At 35.5% G+C, this 20,107-nt stretch overlaps 1 protein-coding gene across 1 annotated transcript in view; it reads right to left on the bottom strand.

Annotated features, from left to right (window-relative positions):
* Window positions 1–20,107, bottom strand: part of LOC126973856 (uncharacterized) — a 168,790-nt gene that overhangs the window by 3,656 nt on the left and 145,027 nt on the right. Inside the window, exons 6-9 of the mRNA XM_050821203.1 lie at window positions 6,315–6,487; window positions 4,420–4,636; window positions 3,447–3,786; window positions 1,166–2,210 (exon numbers count right to left, since the gene is read on the bottom strand). Of these exons, the coding sequence (XP_050677160.1) occupies window positions 1,166–2,210; window positions 3,447–3,786; window positions 4,420–4,636; window positions 6,315–6,487 (1,775 nt within the window). The remainder of the gene's footprint in view (window positions 1–1,165; window positions 2,211–3,446; window positions 3,787–4,419; window positions 4,637–6,314; window positions 6,488–20,107) is intronic.

Genomic DNA, 20,107 nt, shown 5'->3' with positions numbered 1-20,107 from the left:
ACGTTTGCGTTATTCGTTCATTTTTTTTGTTTTATTCGTCCATTATTAGGACAGGCAAAGGGTTCAAGCCCATACAGCCGTATTCATTATTTAATAATTAATTGTCAAAGCCATCTTTGCAAGATATTACTAAATTGTTCTTTCTAAAAACGTAGAAGAACACGAGGAATAAATAATGTTAATGATTTTTGCTTCGTTAGGCTAAAGAAGTATAACTTCTTGCGTGCATACCTAAGTTCACACACACTTTTTTATTGTATATTTTTTAAGGTTTTTAATTTTATGATCATTGTTCTAGTATATACTTTTTATTTCTGTATAAATAAATATAATGTTTTATCTAATTTTATACATTAATCAAATCTAGAGAATGTACTAGCTGTCATGTGAAAAAAGTTTCACTCTGAATTCACGGATCAAGAAGGTTTAATCTCAAATCATACATTGTAAGCAGTGCGTCAAAACGACAATTTCATACAGTATTTGTCTCAATTTTTATAGAAACTTTGTAGCAGATGGGCCTCATTAAGCAACCTATAGTAGATTGAAGGGCGAAAATAATTTGTTGTCTGATATTATATGACCCCAACTACCATCACTTTGTACCCGACAGATATAATTGCTGATATTCCTATAACTATTCTCGTACTTACAAACTTAATACCGGAAATAGACGATTATGACAGTACTTAGTGTCACTGATACTAAAGAGGAGGCTCGAACGTCAGTGATAACTAAATGAAAAGTACATGTAACGGGTTTAATATAAGAGCTATACTTCACCAGAACACCACAGTGGCGCAACCAGTCGCCGCTACCAACTCTTGATACTGTCTCTGTGTGGTGTCGTGACTCTGGTGTCTAGTTTGGTACCTTACGGACCCCAGGATTGCGCGACTGGTTGCGCCACCGTGGTGTCTCAGTGACATATAGCCCTAAGATTGCCCGCAACGATTTAAAAAGATATTAGTTTTTTTCGGTTCGGCTATAATATCCCTCATATAAATTGTTACAACAGGAACGGAAACTTGTTCTATCATTAACTTCTGCGTTACGTTAGCTCATTGAAGTTAGTTTAACTTGACATCTCTAAAATCGCCGATAAGCCGGTTCCCAGGTCAACGCGCGATTATACCTAAATTATCTAAAGACAGCAAGAACTTACCGTTCTTCTTCTTTCTCCTCGTCAACGTCTCCGCTTCGCAAGAGTTAGACTTGGTCATCGTTGCGACTTCTTCAAATTGAAATGTTAAGTTCTTCAGCGGGTCTGACGAACTAGATTTCAGAAACGGCCCATGCACTGGCATTAGTGTGTTTCTGAACGGTTTGTTCTTGACGTATTTCTTCGTCGCTTTCGAATTGTTCATGGATGATTCAAACTCATTAAAGTCCCCTTTATGGTGTTTCAGGGAGCCGGTTGAAACTCCTGAATCATTTGAACTCGAAGAATCCCTGTTCTTGTCCGATTTGCTGGGAACGCTTGATGATCTTCTAATTTTCACTGCGTCGCGAAATCTAGCAACTAAGGCGTTCTCTACTTTCGGTTCAGGCTGTTTGAAATCATTTTGATTGCTCACAGGAATGCCTTCGGTAATGCACTCGGTTTTGCAAGTCCTCCGGATCACTGTGGGCGTGAAACAAACTGGATATTCATCGTCGAGTCGTTTAGTAAAGTCGGCTGAGCTCGAACGTCGAGTGCTTGTCGTGTTGTCCGTTTCTGAATGCGTCGGATCGGAGAAGTGACTAATCCTGCTTATATTATCTGACAGATGTTTACTGTTACTGGACATACTACTCTCTTCCAAATGCATGTAGCTAATATGATCGTTACAATATTCTGTAGGCATATGAACAGTGTTCGTTGTTGTTGACGATAAATCGTCATCGTGCTCTGGGATGTCGTCGAGAGCATCTAATTCTTCTTGGCTGAAACCGGCACTTCTGAGAATTCGCAAAGAGTTTTCGAATTCTTCTAACGTAGCTCTGTCAATGTTTGCGTAGTTTGTTAAATCAATCTGTGGCGGTTTCGGTGGTGGAGATAAATTGGCGTAGTTCGTTTGTTCGTTGTTAGCACTGGTTTCTGTTTGGTTTTCGTCGTTTTTGGTTTCATGGTTGCAGCCACATGAATGTCCGATGAGGCATTTTAGTTTCTTTGGTGTATCGTACAAGCTGGATGCAGCAGTGTGAACATCTGTCGAAACTGGATGCTCCTGTAATGCAAAGGTAATAACAACTTTTATAAATATAAAGATCAAATCCCTACATTAAACTGGGATCAGTTTAATTTAATATCTAAAAAGGCATAAAAGGCATTTATAATATACTACATACTACTACCGCTTCGTAAAACAAATGGCGCTCTGAGACAGAAGAAGGGGCGCTAGAAACTCTCCGAGGATTCCTTCTTTTGCGCTCTTTTTAATAGACAATATTGTACTGTCATTGCTATTGCTATAAAATAATCATAATCTAGTCCCAGGCTATCCGATCACTTAGACATTCAGTTGTGGAGTAGTGGGTTCAACGACAGAGCCATTTTTTAATAAATCATTTATTTATAGATAATGCCTGAACAGTGGCTGGGACTTTATTATAAAAGTGTATACATTTACCCTTAAAGCTATTATGTATCTTATTAAGCCTACTAGAATTAGTTACAAGCAATCCCTAATTTCTAGTGTTATAATAATGAAAATTACCATTAAAATATAGATCTTAGAATATAAAAAATTAACAAAAAGGTATGTATTTTAGGTAGATGGGATTACCTACATTATAGATAATGATTCATTTGCAGCAGTGCTCTCTCAAGTGGTCGTACTTTTAATTTTTTTGACTTTGAGAAGTTATACTTCTTTAGGGCGTTATGAAAAAATGATGAGAGTGAAATTTTAAGATGTGCGCGCTTCACTGTAACACAAAAGTAACAGGGTGAAGTTGGTTCCTATCAACCAAATCTTCTGACGTTTGCGACATTCGTTATTTTTTTTTTAGTTTCTTCGTCCATTATTGGGATAGGCAAAGGACTCAAGCCCGTACAGCCGTATTCGTAATAATCAATTGTCAAAACCATCTTTGCAAGATTTTTAAAATATTGTTCTTTCTACAAACGTAGAATAGCACAAGGAATAAATAATTTTAAGGATTTTTGCTTTGTTAGGCCAAAGAAGTATAACTTCTTGCGTGCATACAAGTACACAGACACTTTTTTGTTTAAACTTGAAGACAGTTTTTGTATCAGATATTATTATTTCTCTAGTCTTATAAATATCCTTTTTTCTGCGGACGGAATCATTAAAAATAAACTATTTAGAGATATTCATTTGGATACATGATCATAATATTAAAAAAAGGCTACGATACTGTATTTCTACATAAAAACTTATTTGGTTTGAATTATTAATAAGCAATGTTAGATCTTCCAACTATCTTGTATTTAGACATACCTGAATTAGAGGCATTGGGGTCTTTGGCACGTCGTAATTCTCATAAGGTCCATTAAACACTTTCTTCTTACAGGAACAGGGCTTCGTCTGCTGCCAGCACTGGCAGGAGTTTCCAACCTTCACTGGAATGGTGGGTGTGCAGCATCCTACGGGGCTGGCACGTTTGGAATCGAAACTCTTGTCCATAAGACAGGCGCCCCTGGGCACAGAGTACTCGGAAGCGCTCCCGCTGGAGCGAGAGTAGATCGAGGCGCGGTCGGAGTCTGATCTCTTCTCCATGATGTTGTCCATGGTCCACACTGGAGACATCATGGATCCCGGAGTGTTCATTGTTGACGATCTACAAATTTATTAATACACATTGTACATAATTTGTTAATTTTTAACTCATTCTTAACAATTTTTTATGTTTTTAAAGTGATTTTGTATATTAATGATTGATTATGATTTGTATATTAATCCCGGAAGTGCGGTTTACTTCCGGGATTAATATACAAATAAAATTTGAAAAACATAATTTTATGAACGATGCGGGACTCGAACCCGTGACCTCTCGAGTTCCGTGCGAGCGCTCTTTCCTACTGAGCCAACCGTTCGAGTGACGTATCGTTGATAAAATCTTGTATGCTTTGATCAACTATCTAAACTCATTCAAACTTTGGTAGCTGACATCATTAATTTCTGCGACCAGGTCGAGTTGAGATGATTCTTAGTCGGAGATTTATTTCTATTTAAATTACAGTATGGCGATTGGCCGCGAAGTATAATCTTGCTAAGTTTGAAACAGTTGTTTAAAACGTAGAGGATTTCGGCTATTTCCGTTTTCTACAAGATTATAGCTGTCATCTGTCAATCTGTCAATGACTGCACGATTCATAGAATCGAGTGAATCGCTTTTTTCTTAAAGAGTTTCTCTAAGCTGCGGACGACAATTGACCTAACAAAAACTAGCTGAAATTTTTTATACACTCACCTTGTCAGATGGCTCATTTTGCCAATACAAGTGGAACACCTCGGCAGGGAAGTCGGTCTTCTGAAATTATCGTTGCTTTCCATACTCGAGTCCAGGTCGGAGAGGCAGTGCATCGTCTGGCTCGTGGGACCAGCCCAGGACGGCGAGACAGAACGCATGGACTGGTGGAAACAGTCATCCATGCACGAGCTTGTGTCCGAGAAACGTTTCTCAAGAACTGAAATAAAGAGATATAATTAAATGGTCATTGAATGATTCCTTAATACCTTGTTTACCGTCAAGTTGTAATGTGCGAGCATTTTTGTGTTTCGGTTTGAAGGTGAAATTGCTGAGCTAATGAGTCTGTCTACAAGTGACATGACAGAATTTTGGATCATGTAATTTTTCCCGTAAACAAATTTAAGTTTTGTACCCCATCACTAAGACTCCGTACTTCGGTCTGTCTGTGTCCGTGTCCGTTTGTCGGGGTGTCTCATAATCTATAATAGTTAACTGAAATTTTGTCTGAAATGATGACTAATTAAAATATGGCCGCCGTGCAAATAACAATGTTTGAACCATAATATGTGTTATTTCTATTTGCATTTAGCCGATTTATACAAATATATTAGATTACCTTTGAAGCAGAGGTAAGATCATGAAACAAGTTAGTACAAGACGAAATATTTTAAATTTCAATCAAAACAATTGTAGAACGTTGTTTATAATGTAAATGCTTTGTACTTGTTATAATGTTGGTCATAATGCGGGTGATAGGCTTAACGAATGGAAATTAAAGTCTCGAAGCACTTAACCGTTTGCAGCCTTTGTCCATTTACTTAAGTGCTGCGTTCGACTTAATATAAAATAATATTATAAGGAGAAAATATCTGATTATTTATACGGTTATGTGTGTTTGTAATGATTGAATGATTTAAAGAATTCTTGCAATTTATTATAAAACTACATCAGTCATCATTAACATAGGCTGTATTTACTTAAAAAATAGAGAAAATTCTCATAAATTATTCTATAAGTAATAGCGTGGATAGAGTTCGTGAAAATATCAGGTTCTAGAAAAAGTTGCTATTACAGATTCTTTTGGATGTCTAAATTGTCTTCTAAATTTCACAACGAACTTCAAAAGATTTTATGTTAGAAAATAATATGTTTTTTCGTTCCGTTTCGTTCGAAGCTCATGTTTTTGCTCGTATTTCGTATTTCGACGAACCTACTTCCCAATATAATTTTATCATTTATACAAGTTTTGTTCCTTCATGAGTTGCTCAAAAGCAAATTCCCTAATTCTCTATTTTTTGAACGAACTTCATCTGGCCTTCATTTTTTGTCGTCTTTTTTGATAGGGCTGATGATTGAAATCTTATGTTACGCAAAAAGTTCACCACAAATCAAACACAATAACCCCATCTGGGTGTTTGGCGTTAAGCCACAATGGACAAGAGAGAATGGGCGGCGCTAGTCATATACCATCAGACAGGGGACACCGTTTGTCCTTCTAATCCATAAAACATAGATAAGGAGGTGTTTTAATTAATTTGAACCCATTTGAGCGATCCAACTATGGGCCTTATGAGCAAGCTCGCTCAGAGGGCAATGGAGAAGGCTTTATGCTCGGAGTTTCCCTGCGAGAGAGAAACTGACGTGGCACTGGGCAGGGTAGGGCTCGATCGACAAAATATGGCCGTTTCGACACTAAAGTCCTCGAATGGCGACCACGTACCGGAAGACATAGTGTTGTCCCCCACAAGATTGACTGAGAATCTGGTCAAGATCGCCGTAATAGGTTGGATGAGGACCGCGCAGGACCGATCGTCATGGCGAACTTTGGGTGAAGCCTTTATGTGTGGATGTCTCCCGGTTGAAATTATGATGATGATGTTGAGCGGTCCTCTTACCTGATCCACATCTGGAAGCGATGCTGAGTCTGGACTGTGCCTCGTGGCTGTACAAGCTGAGCAGCTCAGCCAACTCCCTCCCCCCCTCCGCGGCAAACACGAACAGGCCCTCGCCCCGCCCGCACCGAGAACCCCCCTCCACACAGAACCGCTTCTCCACCATGCCGAATCGTCTGGAAAAGGGTATTGAGCATTAAGGTTAATTTCAGATATTTCAGCTTCTTTTAGTTTTTTTTTAGGGACGAGACGAGCCGGACGTTCAGCTGAGGGTAATTGATACGCCCTGCCAATTACAATGTAGTGCCGCTTAAGATTCTTGAAAGTCGCAAAAATTCTGAGCGGCACTACAACTGCGCTCGTCACCTTGAGATATAAGATATTAAGTCTCATTTGCCCAGTAATTTCACTAGCTACGGCGCTCTTCAGACCGAAAGACAGTAATAATTTGACATCAACGGTCTGCAACGTGAAAATTGAGCGGTATTTCCAACATTTAAACCCTTACTAGTTTCTGAGATAAAATGGCTTGATTCTAATGATGATATTAGACAATGAAGGGATTATACAAGAATTCCATTTTTTCAATTAGGGTAGGTACGGAATTCAGAAAACTAAATAACCTATCTACAATTAACTAAAGGAACATTAATAAAGCTCAAATTTTATCTCAATTAATATATTCCCCAACATACAACACATCGCTATGATTGTAATCTTAATGTTACTTAGTGGAGTGATTAAACCTATTACCTCTATGAACTTCCATAGTTCAAGCAACAGAGAAATATAGACAGAACGTGGGTTTATTTTTAATTTACTTACAATTATTCAAAATTGATCTTAAATTATTAGTGAAACGCATTTTTATAGAAAACTAGCTGACCCAGCAAACGTTGCATTGCCGATATTAAAATCGCGATACAAAAGTAACTGTTGTGAAAAATTGAAGTTGTATGTATTTTTTAATTTTTAAAAACATTTAGGGGGATGAAAAATAGATGTTGTCCGATTCTCAGACCTACCCAATTTGCACTCAAAGTTTCATGAGAATCGGTCAAGCCGTTTCGAAGTACTAGTAACTACAAACACCGCGACATGAGAATTTTATATATTAGAAGATAGAATTTCAAACTCAAATATGTATTTATATTGAAAATTATAATATTCAATTCAGTAAAAAATAATCAAGTTCAATAATTTCCTCATTGCGTGAGAACCAAAAATTGAATTTTCGTGCGTAACTTATAGATTTCACAGTGAATTTTTAAATCAAATTTGATTTGCCGGATCATTTTAATCGAACTTCAACGAAGGCGAAGGTTTACTGTATTATTTTGATTTTAATCAAATCAAATATAATTTAGGTCAAGAAAATGACTCTTATGAATGTCACAATTTATACTTTTTACATTTACAACACGTTTGAATTAGTGAATGGTCGACGACGAACGAACGAACTTATTTATTCGGTAATTCCAGTTTCCTGCAAATTGTTATGACAAATTAGCAAATGAGTAGAAAAATATTAAAAGCCCCGAAGCACACCGAAACCATTTGATAATTTGAATTTTATTTATCGAACACATGACCGTAACCGTAAATTTTAAGTTGGTTTCAACCAACTTTTTCAAAATAGATTTTTTTATGAAAATAAGGGACAATACGTACTGGACGATCAGCTGATGGTAATGGATACGCCCTGCGCATTACAATGGAGTGCCGCTCAGAATTCTTGAAAAACCTAAAAAATTCTAAGCGGCACGACAATTGCGCTCGTCATCTTGAGACATAATATGTCAAGTCTCATTTGCCCAGTAATTTCACTAGGTACCGCGCCCTTCAGATTGAAACATGATATTGTTTACACATTACTGCTTCATGGAAGAAATATGCGTTGTGGTACCCATAATCTAGCCGGCATCCTGTGCAAAGGAGCCTCCCACCGGTAAATTAAGGTACATTCAGACTTTCAATAAATCACTATTAAATTAAATTTTAACTACAATATTTAAGTAAGTATATATAGTATATTTATTATCCAAACAAAACAAATCTTATAACAATATTTACAATACTACGACTACGTAAAATTAAAACTATATAAAGTTACGTCAGTTGGTGCTGGGGCTGCTGCTTCGACTGCCGAAGACAGCAAGCGTCGCAAATATGTTGGTCTCAGTGAGTCATACATCTTTGTGCCGTTTGGTGTCGAGACACTTGGCCCGTGGGGCCCAGAGGCGCGGAGAATGTCCAAAATACTATCTTCGCGCCTCAATAAGGCTACTGGAAACCCAAGCGCTGGCAGCTATTTCGGTCAACGGATCAGCCTTGCTATCCAACGCGGTAATGCTGCCAGTATTCTTGGTACGCTTCCACGTAATGATAGTTTTAATTTTATGTAGTCGTAGTATTGTAAATATAGTTATAAGATTTGTTTTGTTTGAATAATAAATATACTACAATATTTTAATTTAAATCTGTCTACATATTTCTTGTGTCGGCGGGGTCGTAGTTCCGGCGACCACCCGTATGTCTCACTCAGTAATTAATTTAGACACAGTCGTTCGTTTGATGACAATTTGTTGATACAAACTTGAAGTACTAGTAAAGTAATTAAGCATTCAATAGAACTTTTATTTAACTTACTGATAATGTGACGTGGGTAGTGAAAAATAATTTACCATTATCCTTTTTAATAAATTTAAATACTACCGGCAGGTCTCATAGGTAGAGGGGGTTGAAGTATCAGGTCATAAACCTTATATATAAGATATTCCTCACTTCTGGGATAAATTAATATATAAACCAAAAATTTTTTTTTATAAATTAAAATTTTAAATCTTGAGAAGTGCGGATTATCATTTCAAAAATAACTAATTGTTTAGAATTGAAAGAGCGCGACATATCAAGTCAATTTCCTAAAAATCAATTATTGGGGTTGAGCAGGTTATCAACTATGAAGTAGATCCTGTAGATGGAGCCACAACCTAAGAGTTGAACAAAGCATACAAGATTTATGATTCGAGAAGAGCGCTCGGATGGAAACCGAGAGGTCGCGGGTTCGAGTGTCTGGTTATTACAAGTTTTCATTCCTATTTATAAATTTAGGATAAAGAAGAAATGTTATTAGTCATTTGAGTTTCTAGTCTAAAGTTTAAGGAGAAAATGTCCTTCATGAGAAGAAGAAAATAAACCACTGAATCGCCAAAGCAAACTCTTTCTTAACTGGTAAAATCGACTTCATAGTATTCTGTGTTTGAAATGTAAAATTATAAACCTTTAACTTGACATGTATCTAAGCCAAAAATTATGATTCCTTCCATTTGGCAAAAATAGAAAAAAAAACAATAAATTTTGGGGGTTCCCCATACTTAAAACTGAAACTCAAAATTTTTTTTTCATCAAACCCATATGTGTGTATCTATGGATAGGTCTTCAAAAATGATATTGAGGTTTCTAATATCATTTTTTTAAACTGAATAGTTTCCGCGAGAGACACTTCCAAAGTGGTAAAATGTGTCCCCCCTTGTAAGTTACAATACTATAATAAGAAAATTATAAAATTAAAAAAAATTTACGATGTACATTATAATCCAAACTTCCACCGAAAATTGCTTTGAAAGAAATAGATTTAGAAAGAAGTTTTTTTGTAATACGTCTATTATATTAACTATTATATTATGATACTTGCTGCTACGGAATACTTCATGGGCTATTCCGAATCGCACTTGGCCGCTTTTATAAGGCTGCCCCAGTCATAGCTATCTTGCAATACTGATGGGAGTTTCGGTTCATTATTTCGTTAGGTGTTTACTTCAGGGTCATTAGGTATTATGTACGGCGCTTCGTATTCCCGTGAAAATTAATAAATTAAACACATTCGCATCGCGCATTATATGATATTTTTTATCGCACTTGAGCACTTTATCGAGGTTTTAATATCGCAGAGAACGCAAATCCATCGCAATAACGTAAGTACTAGAATTATTTGACCGCGGTGGAATTTCATTTCCTAAGGCGTCTGTGCTCGACGCTGCCATTGGCACTGAGCAATCAAAGATATACAACTACTAGAAGTAGTTAAAAGATTTTTGAAGGCTCTTTTTAACGCATTACTATATTATCATAGTACGTTTTTCAGGGTAGCTAGTAAGCTAGATTAAACTAGGATAATCTAGTGTGGGCTTTCTAATTTCACCCTAAGCTAAGCTGGTTTAATCGTAGCAAATGGCAAAAGAAACAAATTTAGGTTCTCACTAAGATAGGTTAGGTTAGGATTTAAAATGAATTTTGGTTTTCCCCGAGGTTTACCGGTGAAATTCCCTGTAAAGATCCCGGAAAACCTCGCAATCAGGGAAACTTGATGAGGTTCGAGGAAGTTTTAGTGGGTTTTACCAAACTTGGCCAACTTCAAACTCAGTAGAAGATGGTCTAAGTGGTTGTGTCCCACAGTCCCTGTGAATGTATGTCCTCCTCGTTAAAAAAAGTTTTAAATGAATATCAGAAGAATATTTTTGCCTATTAATTTAATACATTAATGTATTCTTTTTGCTAAACGATTCACAGCGTTGGGCAGAATGTTATTTTAAAATATAATAAGACTTGGCTCTTCTAGTGACCATAAGGTTGAGTGCGCCTAAGACGCTAAGGAATCCGACTCTGCTTTTGATTCTAAGCTCCCATTTGTGAGGACAAATGAACATTTATTGAAACCTGAACTAGCTTTAATAGCTTTATTAAGTAGTTACGAACTATTACTTCCTCATCGACGGTTCTCATAGCTTAAACGAAAGCTCGTCCGCGCCCGAGCATGGATTTTATTAACTTGGCAATTGGAATCGTAAAAACTTACGTGCGGAACACTAACATTTTTACTAAAATGTAATAGAATATCGAGTCAAAATCAGTGCAGTTATTTCGATACATCCTCTGATGATCTATGGGAGTGTTAGCGGCGGTGATCACTTTCAGGGGAACTGTATATTAATTAGTCTTCTTATTTTATAAAATAGCGTAATAGAGTAGTACACACCAATTGTTTACTAGGCAAGTTCTAGTAATTTGAAAGATCAGTATAAATTATTTATTACTCTCTTTCTCTCGGAGGCTCTTTTGCACAGGATGCCGGCCAGATTATGGGGACCACAACTGCGCCTATTTCTGCCGTGAAGCAGTAATGTGTAAACATTACTGTGTTTCGGTCTGAAGGGCACCGTAGCTAGTCAAATTACTGGGTAAATGAGACTTAACATCTTATATCTCAAGGAGACGAGCGCAATTGTAGTGCCGTTCAGAATTTTTGGGGTTTTTCAAGAATCCTGAGCGGCACTGCATTGTAATGGGCAGGGCGTATCAATTACTATCAGCTGAACGTCCTGCTCGTCTCGTCTCTTATTTTCATTAAAAAAAGTAGTGTGATTTTTATAAATCCTAGTAAAATGCCTAGACAGATATCATCTTCGTTATTTGTTTTTTGTCTTGATTTGGCTCTCTTGGCATGGCGAGTTGGCGACACAAAGGCGGGAATTAAAAATATTTCTGGGTTTTATTTAGATTTTTGGACAAGTGATGTTTCTGATTGAAAAGAAAATGTTGAAGCTGAGGTAGATAAAGCGAATGTGAAGGGAAGTGTTGCGAATATTATTATCAATTATTACCATTGATATTTTCTAATTTTAGTTTAGTGCGACCTTGCCAATAAAATGTTCTGCTCATCTACCAAATTTAACAGGATCACTCGCTGGGCTAACCTGAATAATTCCTGCCATGCCAGTTTAGAGTTATTGGCATATTTTTTTCTATAAGAGGGGGCAAACGGGCAAGAGGCTCATGTGATATGAAGTGGTGACCCGCATCAACCAACCGCCCATGGTAATCAGCAAAAAAATCCGCCGAACATACGCACATACATTATGTGTTATGAATAAACGCAAATTAAAGTTATTACAAGTTTATAACTTCTTGTCTTTATCTTACCTTTTTTTTATGAAAATAAGGGTCGAGACGTTCAGCTAATAGTACGTCCTGCCCATTACAATGCAGTGCCGCTCAGGATACTAGTAATACACAAAAATTCTGAGCGGCACTACAACTGCGCTCGTCTCATTGAGACATAAGATGTTAAGTCTCATGGGCTCAGTAATTTCTTTTGATAAAACCTTTGTCACTACAGAATTACATGACAGGGAGAATTAATTTTAAACTTGGAGTAACTTTACACTGCGTTAAATTATAAGACAGATTGATTTCTTATATGAGATATACATCTTTATGTAGACATTAAATATCACCCAACCATTAGTTCTTCCGAAAGGTGATATTGAATCTATGGACATAAAGAGGATTTTAAAACAAAGGTAAAATATTCAAATAAAAGCCTGCTGGCTCTGTTATAAAAGTAACAACAGAAAAGTTTCAGGCGAGGAACGCCCGCGCCGTGACAAAGAAGGGGGGAGCGGGTTGGGGTTTGGGGTGGGGGGAAGGGTAACAAAAGCGTGTTAAGTGGTAATTAAAACGCGGGTAGTTAGCTATAAAGCGATCTGGAGGATGTGGCGCTCGTAAACTAGTTCCGCGAACTTTCCGTCGCTTTGTAAGGGCCGTGCCACACTATGCGCTATTATATAATAGTCATTCTGACAGTTTTCGGAGAAAGTAGAGAAATAATTTATAGTATACTACATCCGCCATTTAAAAAAAAGTGTGTTTGTACTTATGTATGCACGCAAAAAGTTATACTTCTTTGGCCTAACGAAGCAAAAATCATTAAAATCATTTATTCCTCGTGCTATTCTAAGTTTTTAGGAAGAACAATTTCGTAAAAATCTCGCAAAGATGGCTTTGACAGTTAACTATTAAAAAATGAATACGGCTGTATGGGCTTGAACCCTTCGCCTGTCCTAATAATGGACGAAGACTCCAAAAAAAAAAAAAACGAATGATGCAAACGTCAGAAAATTTTAGGAACCAACTTCAACATGTTACTTTTCTGTTACAGCTATGCGCGTGCATCTTAAAATTTGACTCTCATCATTTTTACATAAAGCGCCTAAAGAAGTGTTACTTCAAAAAGGTTGTGAAAGACTATCGTATAGGGTAGAGAGAAATTCCATCTTAATAATTATTTATTATTACTATATAAACCTTTGTGAAGAAGCGTATCATTTTATCAGTCATTGATTAATTCGAAGTCATCAACCAGCAATCATAAGAAGCAAACAATTCCTTTTTTATCATTTGTGACTCGTCAAATAAACAAACGGAAATAAAATAATTTATAAGTTCATTAACTACACGAATGTCAATTAATTTCAATCCTACTAATATTATAAATGTGAAAGTTTGTATGTCTGGATGTATGTTTGAACTTCTTTAACGCAAAATCTACTGAATAGATTTTGATGAAACTTTACAATAATATAGTTTACATAACAGAATAACAAATAGGCTATAATTTATAAAACTATAGTGTGAATTATACAAAATATAAAAGAAGTGTGATTGTTGCTAATGAATACAACTAGCGCCATCTCTTATCAACTAGCAAGGAAAACATAAATACAATTTATATGGCAAAACAACGTTTGCCGGGTCAGCTAGTAAATAATATAAGTAAAAGATTTTCCATAAAACCTAATGAATTGGCTATACATATTTTATAAAAAGATATTTTATAATAATGTAGCTGGTCGACGGAACGCCTAACGCTTTCAAATTGCCTATTTGATGTGTGAAGTCTGAAACTCTCTAATTGGTCAATTATTTTCGTTAATTTAAATGAACGTTACGACTATGTTACCAATTTAAAAGCACTTTACGTCGTAATTATGAAGCACGTGAAACTTTTTTGGTAATCTTTCATATATACCAGCAATTTAACTTAATGTGTACTTCAAACTGACCTATTTTTGTAATAGCGAGCTAGGTGGATAGTATGATATGATGGGAAATCAAATTCAATGCTCAGGGAATAAAGTATGAAAACATACCGTTAATCTTTATATATATAATTCTTCTGTACGTGTGTTGACAGTGAACTACCTCCTAAATGGCTGGATCTATTTTTATGATTTTCTTAGAGTGTTCCAGTGAATTTGAGGTTGGTTAAGATTCTCAATACAGTCGACATATAATTGTCCTACGTATGTTAGTGATCTCCTTCTAATGTCTGGAACGATTTTTCAAATTTAACTCGTGTGTACAGGAAGTCTGTCGGGTCCGCTTGTATATTCATAAAAATAAAGTTATGATCCAGTTAATTTAAATTTACTCAAAACGGAATAAATACTAGAGAGAGTCTGAAAACGTTTTTCTTATAACCCTTCATTTGAATATGGAAATATATGATAGTTTAAGAAAAAATATTCCTTTGTATATTAATATTATAAAAGCACATAAACAGACAGTTTTTTAGAAATTCTATAATCTTTGAGCGTATTACACTGTAATATAAAAATATAAATCTGGTAACATCGTAAATAGAAACGGTTGCGGACTCAGTGAGTAAGGTGTGGTAGTACCTTTACTACTTCCGGTAAGTGTGCAAGCACGTTTAGGAATCATTAAAAAAGTGCTGCATTTAGATTTATTCCCGGTAACCATATATGAGACGAGAATTATTTAAGCCTCTGAACATTGTAACTTTTGCTGATAGGTGTTTCTTTAAAGCTTTGAAATACTTACAAGAACCATAAACATCCCTACTAATATTATACATTTGAATGTAAGTTTGTTTGTTACGCTTTTACGCTTAAACCACTGGAACGATTTTGATGAAATTTAGTACAGAGATAGACAAGAGCTTAGGAAAGGACTAGGCTACTTTTATCGCGAATAAAAGGCTTGGTGGGGTTTACCTAGGGGGTGGAAGCTTGTATGAAAGTTCGTCACTATCGAAAATAACACCATCATAGTTTGTATTTAGGCACATGATAAGAAATAAATAAATATTTGTTCTAGCATTTTTAAAATTTAGACCTGTGTGGGGTGAAACAGGGGGATGAAAGTTCTATAGTTGGTAGCTTGTATAAATGTATTAACCACAGCAGTTTGTTGTGTATTATTTGCGAAGTGAGTATATAAAAAATAAAAAATTCTGCCCTGAGTAACTATTGAACGCACACGGTGTCCCGGTTAAAAGCTAGTTTAATATAACAACCCGTAAAGGCCCATTCAGGACTTTTGATAACGTAGTCTCGCAAGGAACAAGGTAAAATCATGTTAAGGAAAAGTAAAACATGGGTAATCTGTAGTTGTCGGCAGGTAACGCAAAGCGCATAAGTGTCATTGACCGCACAATATTCAAGTGGAAAAAAAAGCGGCCAAGTGCGAGTCGGACTCGCCCATGAAGCGTTCCGTAGCTGCAAGTAACATGATATAAAAGTTATATAGAAAGGAAAATGATATAAAATTATTTAAATGGGAAAGCCAAAATATCTTTACTCAAAATCATACAGTGCAAATGAGCTGTAATCACTTATAAGTATTATAAAAAAAACTACGAACTAGATCTCGTCCAAGGCAATTTTCGGTGGAGGTTTGCATGGTAATGGACATCATATATTTTTTTAGATTTTTTATTCTCTTATTTTAGAAGTTACAGGGGGAGGGACACACATTTTACCACTTTGGAAGTGTCTCTCGCGCAAACTATTCAAGTTTAGAAAAAAATGATATTAGAAACTTCAATATCATTTTTGAAGACCTATCCATAGATATATAGTGAAAATGTTAATGCGGTTCACAAAATACATCTACTTACCAAGTTTCAACAGTATAGTTCTTATAGTTTTGGTAAAAAGCGGTTGTAACATATACGGACAGACAGACAGACAGATATGACGAATCTGAAAGGGTTCAGTTTTTTTACATTTGGCTACGGAATCCTAAAAACGAATATTTTTTTTCTACAAGTAAAAATTAACATTTTATGTGTGAGGGATTATATTTTCAATCAGGCTTGTTTTTTACAAATTAGTAAGGAACCCACGACTCCCACGAATCATACTAACATTTTGCTGTTTTATTTAAAGTAAAACCACCACCAAAACATTAATTCCTGTTATTCTATTACTTTGGCCTTAATGGACGTAATAAATGTATAATGCAATCAGTAGATGGCGCCTCGTGACGTCACGTACTATTTCAATACAAGAGGAATCATTATTGGGAATTGGGAATATCAAAATGGTTGACTCCGCCGTTACGTGGCCGGTACCTCTGATGTAGTCAGAGAGATGGTGTATAGATTATAATAATTATTTTAAAACGAAAAATTATGGAACTGGCTACACGTTCAGATTAAGACATCTTAAATACGAAGGCATACCCTATATTAGAACCCTCAAGTATTGTGAAAAATTAACCACACAAGATGATTTGCCTGATTTAGAAGAAAGAAGATTTGAAAAAAGGAATCTAGGTAAACAAGAAGCTTAGGATTGACTGAAATTGCAGAACTGAGGAGAGTTTTTATCGGAACCGTAACCCACAGGACTGCAACGGAAATCCCTATTACTTAGACTCTGTTGTCCAGTCACCCGTTCACTCGTGTTCACCAACAAACTGTATTTCTCAGTCTTGTTTATTATTTATATCAATTAAAATATTAATATATGTAATAGTCTGTATGAATTTATGTAATAAATGGGCCCTAGTTATTGTTTCACTCAATGTTCAAAAACATTAAAATATACCCATACAAAGAGATGTATGTCTCTGAAATGTCTGCATCAAAGAGAGGGGCACAAAATACTCAACATTTAAATTTATTTATTAAATAGCTTCGGGGCGGTATCATTTAGAAAGACATTTATGCTATAGTAAAGTTTACTGGAACAACGTTTTTTAAATTTTCTTTTGATTATTTCAAAACGTCAAAAAATTACTTAACTTGACTTAGTAGTAGGCATAACAAGTTAATATTTATTCCTTACCTTATTAAAATTTATGTACACGTTAATATCTTACTAACCGACGCGCCATAAATGCAGATTGTCCCTCGCCCGGAACTATATTGAAATTAACTATATTTTTATGCTAGGAATAGCGCTAACAAAACATATAAGCTCATTATAATAATATCTTAACACTATTGTATACTATATTTAAAAATAAATATATAATAATTATTAATAAAAAATGTAATAAAGTAATGCTATGAAAAAGATTCACTGATTCCTAAACTAGAGTGTCATGTCCAATTTCTGTGGCACATTTCTAATGCACAGCACGCACCTCGTTTACCGATGGCTCATGAATAAACTTAACTATACTATTAAATCATACAATATTGTTGAAGCTGGTTTATACAGCACCATTCATTAGTCACCAAGTATCTTTACTAGCTTCTGAATTTGAACGTTTTATAAACACCGCTTGCAAGTTTACGGTCGTTTTTTTCATAGTATTATGTTCAATAAAATATGTATGTATATTATCAAAATATTGGTCATTGCTTCAAATATATTCTAGATAGTGTAATGTATATATTATGTAAGCATAAGAGTGAATTACCCAGTAATTATGATAAGCATAATATTAACAGTAGACACAGATATAAACTTGTAATGCCTACTACTCGGGTTATATGAATAAGTGGGTCTTTTGTTTAGCGAAGTTTACTAGGTTTCAGTGTAGGTGACAACACGGTCTCAGAATTTTTGTAATGGAACCTACTAATTTAAAAAGAGAGCTATTACGAAGACTGGGATTTTCATGCGCATGCTTTTCTCAGGTGCGAGGCAAATTCAAATCCTATTTTGAATTTGAATTCTTAAGGAATTAATTATGCATGGAGGTGATCACCTATCATCACGTAAACCCTATTGTCGTTATTTGATCACTTACATTAAAATTTTCGTACTTTGCACAGGATACCGGCTAGATTATGGGTACCACAACGGCGCATATTTCTGCCGTGAAGCAGTAATGTGTAATCATTATCGTGTTTCGATCTGAAGAACGCCGTAGCCAGTGAAATTACTGGGCAAACGGACCTAACATCTTATCTCTCACGGTGACGAGCGCAATTGTAGTGCCGCTCAGAATTTTTGGGTTTTTCAAGAATCCTAAGCGGCACTGCATTGTAATGGGAAGGGCGTATTAATTACCATCAGCTGAACGTTCTGCTTGTCTCATCCCTTATTTTCATAAAAAAACATTCGTAAGTATCGACGCTTCTGGTACGGAACCTCATAGATCGCAGAGGCGCGGCGTAACGATGACGCAAAACAAAGTTGGTGGTAAACTAAACGAAAGTAGCTAATTGCCAGAATAAGAAGATAATAAGACGGAAGTTGTTAACAAAGTTTCGTTCCAGCCAACCCCAGGTGCCCCAATATTTAAGTTCAACTTCTACTTTTTGATCGCTTCACGAGCTTAATTGGTGTTTCAGACTCATCTAGTAGCGGGGATCAAAAATCCATACTCAAGTTAACTTCGAATCGGCGTCACGGGTAAGTAACGATCTTCTGTGCGTCTGTGCCTTTTTCAGCAGACCCTATTCCGCAATAGCTGTTTTAACATTACTATTTCCGTTATAACAACAAACAATTACAAACAAGATGGCGGATTTCAAAATGGCCGCCATACATATAAAGAAGTATTTATTTTACAGAAAGAAGTATGTGTGGGTTATATTCTGTATGATGGTACTGAAACGTTGGTGTGTCCGTTACTTCATAGGTATTATAAATGACTTTTTAAATGATACCACTGATTGACAATTGAGCGACCGCCTACAGGCTATTAAATAATAAATTTTATTGTACGATTTTAAATTGTTATTAATTTTTATATAAAAAAGCGGCCAAGTGCGAGTCGAACGCGCCCATGAAGGGTTCCGTAGCAGCAAGTAACATAATATAAAAGTTCTGTAGAAAGGAAACTGATAATAAATTATTTAAATGGAAAAGGTCAAAAAATCTTTGCTCAAAATCATACGGTGCAAATGAACTGTCATCATTTATACGTATTAAAAAAAACGACTAACTAGATCTCGTTCGGGCTTCTTTTTTTAGGGTTCTGTAGCCAAATTGCAAAAAACGGAACCTTTATAGATTCATCATGTCTGTTTGTCTGTCCGTCCGTATGTCACAGCCACTTTTTTCCAATACAATAAGAACTATACTGTGAAACTTGGTAAGTAGATGTATTCTGTAAACCGCATTAACATTTTCACACAAAAATAGAAAAAAAAAACAGTAAATTTTTGGGGGTTCCCCATACTTAAAACTGAAACTCAAAAAAATTATTCATCAAACCCATACGTCTATGGATAGGTCTTCAAAAATAATATTGAGGTTTCTTATATTACTTTTTTCTAAACTGAATAGTTTGCGCGAGAGACACTTCCAAATTGGTAAAAAGTGTCCCCCCCACTGTAACTTCTAAAATAAAAGAAGGATAATACTAAAAAAATATACGATATTTTATATTGCAATATATCGCATATACAATGCAAACTTCCACCGAAAATTGGTTTCAACGAGATCTAATAAGTAGTTTCTAATGCGTCATAAAACGTATTAGCAATAACTTAACTTAAAAAATACACTATTATTAAAACATCGATTAAAGTTAAAACAAACTACAAGTACTTTTATATTATGTTACGGAACCTTTCATGGACTAGTCCGACTCGCACTTAGCCGCTTTTTTTTCACATTCTCGCTATGATTTTGTTATCCTTTGTAATATAAAGGAACAATAGAAGAAAATGAATAAAATCAACTGTTAGATATTATTATTTATATAAAACTTTTTTTACCGAAAGAATAATATATTGATTTCAACTT

This window comes from Leptidea sinapis, chromosome 30 (genome assembly GCF_905404315.1).
Source record: "Leptidea sinapis chromosome 30, ilLepSina1.1, whole genome shotgun sequence".
NCBI classification, from domain to species: domain Eukaryota; kingdom Metazoa; phylum Arthropoda; class Insecta; order Lepidoptera; family Pieridae; genus Leptidea; species Leptidea sinapis.
Note: the sequence above shows the minus strand (reverse complement) of the source record. Positions and strands in the feature narration are given on the sequence as shown.